General features: G+C 41.4%; 1 protein-coding gene across 1 annotated transcript in view; it reads left to right on the plus strand.

The window, feature by feature from the left end:
* The window catches only part of Lonrf2 (LON peptidase N-terminal domain and ring finger 2), a 58188-nt gene extending 53080 nt beyond the window's left edge, over positions 1-5108 (plus strand). The window contains 5 exon segments of the mRNA XM_045148389.1: positions 680-764; positions 1581-1641; positions 4099-4139; positions 4141-4197; positions 4917-5108. Of these exon segments, the coding sequence (XP_045004324.1) occupies positions 680-764; positions 1581-1641; positions 4099-4139; positions 4141-4197; positions 4917-5108 (436 nt within the window).
* Positions 5109-6000: the final 892 nt, after the last annotated feature.

The raw sequence follows: 6000 nt of genomic DNA on the forward strand, positions 1-6000 counted from the left end.
ACTTGATTTGATTTTTCATAAGCCTCCATGTTTTTGTGATCCATGACCAAGTCATCATTTACTGCTGTGTGTGGAGCTTTGTGTATAATACTTGGTATGGTAACTGATATTAACACGTAGATGATTGCTTCAGTAATGAACATGGCTAAGAACTCCATGAAGAGCTTTGGAGTGAGAATAGAGGTAACCAAGGATGCCATGTAGCCCAGCATGTGAGGGGCAGGCAGAGGAAAGACTGTACAGGACATGGCTGGTCAGAGAGTTTGAAAGAGCAGTAGAGAGTGTTCATCCGGTGGTGGACCAGCAGTCATTCTGAAGAGAACGCCTGGCAGAAATGTGCCTACTGAGAGCAATGCAAAGGGCATCTGTGACCTCTGTTGAAAGTCATTTGTGGAATGGTGGAGTGTGATGAGGAAATGGAGATGCAGATAGTGATTGTAGATGGCTCTCCTTGGGGCTTTGGTTGGGGATGGTTGCAAGTGAGATGGACACTTTGTGGGCAGAAGCAGAAGCAGGGATGGAGCAGTGTGTGAGCAAGCCTTGTGATTACTGGAACCTGGCCAAGGGGCTGAAGCGCCACACTCAAAACATGGATTTCTTTCCATCTCTCAGGTCCCTCCAGAACAGTAACTTGCTTGATGCGCAAATCTGAGTCTGTCCCATCTCAGCGTGGATGAAGTCAGAAGTACTGGTTCAGGGTGCTAAGTAATTGTCATAGAGATGGCTATAACACAAGAGACATTGAGTATCTGAAAGATGAAAAGGTAAAGGTAATATTACTGGTAGATTTTGTTGAGGCCACTCACATTGCTTTTCTTTGCATCGAAGGGAAACATCAGATTTCTATTAGTATTACTGATTATTTCCTTCTTAATCTAGTACTTACTTTCACTGTGGATTTTTACCTATGTTGGAGCCGGTAGAGAAATCTAAAATAAAATGACTTTATTAAACTTAAGCAAAACTGCTCCCTTTTATGAACTTCCCAGCAACAATAAAACCTGTTGTTTGGAGACAGAAGTAACTGGTGGAGGGGCTGATATGATGTAGATGATGGAAATGTTCTCTCAGTAGTTTAGGGTGATAGGCTAGCATGTACAGTTGACAAAAGTCTGCGCTTAGCAAGGTCAATGGAGGTTTTCTTTTTTCTTTCTTTCTTTTATTTTTTTTGCTATGTAAGTTACATTGTCATGAAAATTAAAAATATTTAGGAGGTGGTTATACTTGGAATTATTGTATCCCTCTTTAAAGATGTTGGTTGAAATTTGAAATGTGGAAGTAACAGTATGTACCCTCTTGTGTCATGGAGTACAGTACAACCATTCTTGTAAGTAGAATCACACCTGAGCACTGGCTCTACCCCTCCTCTAGCTGCTATTTCTTGTCACTGTGTCCTAAGAGCACAGTTTAAAATTTCTGTTTTAAGCATTTGTCATTTTTGTGAAACAATGGTAAATTATTGAAACAGTAAATGTCACAAATCCACTTACCAGATGGGGAAGAGGTCAGTGGCTATTGCAGAGGTATAGAGGCCTATTTCTGTCATGAATTACTAAAATGGTTCTCTTGTACTTGACCAGGTAGAAGGCCCAGAGTATGAAGAACTTGCCATTCTTCATGATTAAGTTTATCAGCTGTCTTGTAATAGTACTAGGGGTTCAGGGAAGTCCTTGAACCCTAAACCCAGGTACATATCTACTTTTTTTAAAGTGTTTATTTTTATTTTTATTTATTTGTGTGTGTGTGTGTGTGTGTGTGTGTGTGTGTGTGTGTAAGAGAGAGAGAGAGAGAGAGAGAGAGAGAGAGAGAGAGAGAGAAGAAGGCAGGTAGAAAGAGAGAGAATGGGCACACCAGGACCTTAGGACACTGCAAATGAACTCCAGATGTATGCTCTCCCTTGTGCATCTGGCTTATGTGGAACCTGTATCCTTTGGCTTTGCAGGCAAGTGCCTTAACTACTTAACCATCCCTCTAGCCCTGTGTCTACTTTTAGTTTTAAAAAAACTGAATTTAAAAAATACTGAGAAGGATAATTATTAAGTTATATTCATTTAGGGAAGTACAGCCAAGGAAAGGCACCCACCTGGCCAGAGATCCCATGGAAAAGGCCTGGAAAACTGTGTAAAGAAAAGAGAATGCTGGGAGTCCCTTCTTTTCACTCACCTGCCTATTTCTTTTCTTTTAATGTTTATTATTATTATTAATGAGATGTTTTGTATGGTACATCATATGTTGGAACCCTCTTTCCCTCATCCCTGCCCCCATTCCGTTGGGGATGCTCCTTCATGGAGTTGTAGGTATTCCCCATGGGGTTGTAGTTCATGCACTGTGAAAAGAAATAGGCAAATGAGTGAAAAGCATGTCCACAGGGTACACACATATAGACATACATACACCACACATGTACCACACGCACACACATGCATTCAAAAAAATAAGAAGAAAAAAGCAAGAATAGGAGAGGAACTAACTCCATTGATAGGAGGTGAAAGTGGAATGGAGTCTTGGAGAACAGCTATGTTAGCTGTTGGAGGTGAGGTGACATAGTCTGTGGGGACACAGACAGATGCTGCCTATTATAGGGAAACAAGAGGTACTCAGAACTCATGTGCCAAAGGCATGGCAGAGTTGGAACTTAACTCCTATCTTCCCTAACCTTGTTTGACACATAATGCATAGATTTGTCCTTAAGGCTGCCCAAATGATTGGCAAATGAACCTACTTCCTGTTCCCATGGAAACTCTCCCAGCATCTGCTCAGGAAACCACACACAACACTCATGTCATTGGGGCTGTCATGGCTCCATCATCATTTGAATTCTTATTTTTAGAATTGCCACTGGAGTCCATTTGTGAGCCATGTAATGGCTTTGCTTTTACAGCAGTAAATTGTGTTTGGTTCCTCGGCACAATTGCCATTTTGTCACTGGATTTGGCTCCAAAGAACTTGGAACTATTTCCAAGCATTATCTACCCTCAAAGAGTACAAATGGCCACTGCACGGAGCTGGTGCAAAGAAATGTGCTGTTGGAGGAAGAGGGTGCACTGTGTTACCATTGCCTTCCTCAGCCCCACCTGAGGAACTGCTATCTGCTGTCAGTGTCTGCACACTGGCTGGGCTGCTCTGGACAGGAGCCTGGTGCCGAAGGCTAAGGACCTGTGTGTCTCTAAGGACAAGCGCCCTCTGTCCAGTGGGATTATCAAGTTCACCCTGTCCCCACCTCTGCCCTGGAGGGTCAACCAGTTCACCCTCATCCCACCATGCTCATTTTCCCACCAAATTCTTGCAATGCCAGGATAGCCCAAGACCCCAAAGTTTGTTTTAGGGGTGGGGAAAATAGGAGGTTCTGTTACTTCAGTAGAAAATACACTTTTAAAAGATAGAATGAGAGCTGGAGAAATGGCTTAGTGGTCAAGGTGCTTGCTTGCAAAGCCAAAGGACCCAGGTTCAATTCCCCAGGACCTACATAAGCCAGATGCACAAGGAGGTGCATCGTCTGGAGTTCAATTGCAGTGGCTGAAGGCCCTGGTGTGTCTATTCTCTTTCTATCTGCAACTCTCTCTCTCTTTCAAATAAATAATATTTTTAAAAACTTTTATAAAATTTTTAAAAAAAGAAAAGACAGAAAAGAAAGTTCAAAGAGCTCATGTCATATGGGGACCTGGAAGGGGTAAAGAGCCCATGTGGAGAATAAGGGCTACTGGGCCTTCCCCTTGGCGTAACAAGGCTGAGCCTGGGCCAAGTGAGGGGAAAGTCACAACCAGCTGGAAGTTCCCAAGTGATAGGCAGTTCAGAGAAGGTGCCCTCCCCTCACAAATGTATTTATAACCTTATGGTGGTGGGTCTTACCTTCTAGCTCAAGTGAACCAGAGGAACAACTGGTTGGTTAGGACTAGGGACTGTCTCAGGAAAAGGTTAGCCCTGACACGAAGTTCCGGGGCCTGAACTTGACCAACCACAATGTTTAAATCCTAGGAAAGACCTCCCTCCCAGGATGGGCCCTGATTGCTTGAAAAAACAGGTCTAGGGAAGACATAAGAATTCTAGCAAGTGCAGACGTCCTGTCCTTTTACTTTCAGGAGTCACCCTGTCTAAAAGAGCTACCTGTTTCCTGGTTTGCTTCTCTCAAAGATCACATGAAAAGAACAAATTGTAAGACACTTTGGGGAGATGGCAGACAGGGACCCTGAGCCACAGGTACATCTCCTTGCTTACGTAAAGGTGGTTTCCTGCTGTACTGTACTCAGGCACATTATTCTGATGGGAAATTGGGCAGCACAGTCTGGAATTGCACTGTGACTGCTTGTGAAGCAGCTTGTGTGTTATAAGCTCAAAGAAGCACTTGATGTGGTAGCATGTACCTTTTGGAACAACAAAAATAAATGAATAAATAAATACCTCTAATAGTGTGTGTAGATCATTTCTAACATAAATCATTATACTCTCTGTAGCTTTTATTGTTTTCCTTCTGTCACCAACACTGTAGGACTTTTTTATCATATTGGCATGAATATTCCATGGTTTGCACATGACAGTGTCTTGCACCTAATGAACAGATATTGATTAAAATAAGAAAAAGCCCCATCATTCTTTCTTAGTGCAGTGTTGTTTGTCATGCTGGTTCTAGTGCTCCTGGGATTTCTCTGGAATTCCCTGTGAGTGCTTTTGCACAAGGTGGCTCATGTGTCTGGAGTTTCTTTGCAGTGGCTAGAGGCCCTGGCATGCCCATTCTTTATCTATCTGCCTCATTCTCTCTCTCTCTCATAAATAAATAAACAAAATATTATATAAGAAAATAAAATGACATTTAGTTCTTGCTCACACTTGATGGCTAAGCAAAAGACTGATCTGGGGGAAAATAGGCCTTTATTGTAGGCATTAATCAATCCCATGTTCTCCTTTTCTTTCTTTCACAGAGCAATCCCAGTGGTCCTGCCTGGTCCTGATGGATTATGGTAGTGTTGCCCCTGTAATGCAAGGCTGAGATGATCATCCTAAGCATGACCTCCCTTACGGACTGTCTGCTTACCATTTTCCACATCTTAGTCACCATCACACGTAAGATGAATAGTCACTAAGAGCTAGCTAATATCAGGGAGAAAAAATAATGGATTTTCTCTCTTCATTAATGTTTCTGGAAGCTCATGTATGTTTTTGAGTTCCAGGCATGGACACATACCCATGCCATTTATTGCACTTTGTAAAATGCTGTTGGTAATGTTATCAATGAACACTTGCCAACTAACTCCTACTCACAAGGGAAAAGTCTGTGCCTGGTGGAATCTGACAATACAAGTTTGTAAGGGAACCATATTTTCCTCTGAAAAATATGTTAGGACACAGGCTAACAAAAAAAATGCACTTGGCTTTCTGTGTTACTGTGAAGTTGTTTGTAAAATTAGGGAATTAGTCATCCAGTGAAGGAACCAAAAGTAATCTCTGCTCCAGAGGTAGTAATTACTGGGTAGAACTGTGCTTCATGTGCTGCTGTAGTCTCAGATATTGTAAGTGGCATGTTGTAATCAAATGAATGTGAAAATGGAAGAAGATGTGTGTTGGATATAGAAAAGTCTGAGAACAGTACTTTGAGACTGTATTTATATACATACCATAAACAGTGATTAAAAATGAGTTAAACTATATGTATGTACATTGAGATGTCAAACATACAGCAACAACAATTATTACAACAAAACCCTTTGAAAGCATAACCCTTTCTTAGTGAGTAGATGAGTACTAAGCTTTTAGAAAATAGCTCTTTCTCCCACCAGGATTTGCATTAGGAATTAGACCTATCAGTAAGTTTACCTTTCCTTTCCCTAAAATAATACATAAAGACATTAAAGACATGCTATGCATTGGTAGCCTGTCTTCCAGCTACACAAATAGAGGAGATGGGTATCAGATATAACTATTCAGCAAGTTTTTTCAAAACCAAGCAAAAATTATCTTGTTTTCTTTTTGAAACAAAGTTTTATATTTATTAAACTGGGAATTCTC

This window comes from Jaculus jaculus, chromosome 4 (genome assembly GCF_020740685.1).
Source record: "Jaculus jaculus isolate mJacJac1 chromosome 4, mJacJac1.mat.Y.cur, whole genome shotgun sequence".
NCBI classification, from domain to species: Eukaryota; Metazoa; Chordata; class Mammalia; order Rodentia; family Dipodidae; genus Jaculus; species Jaculus jaculus.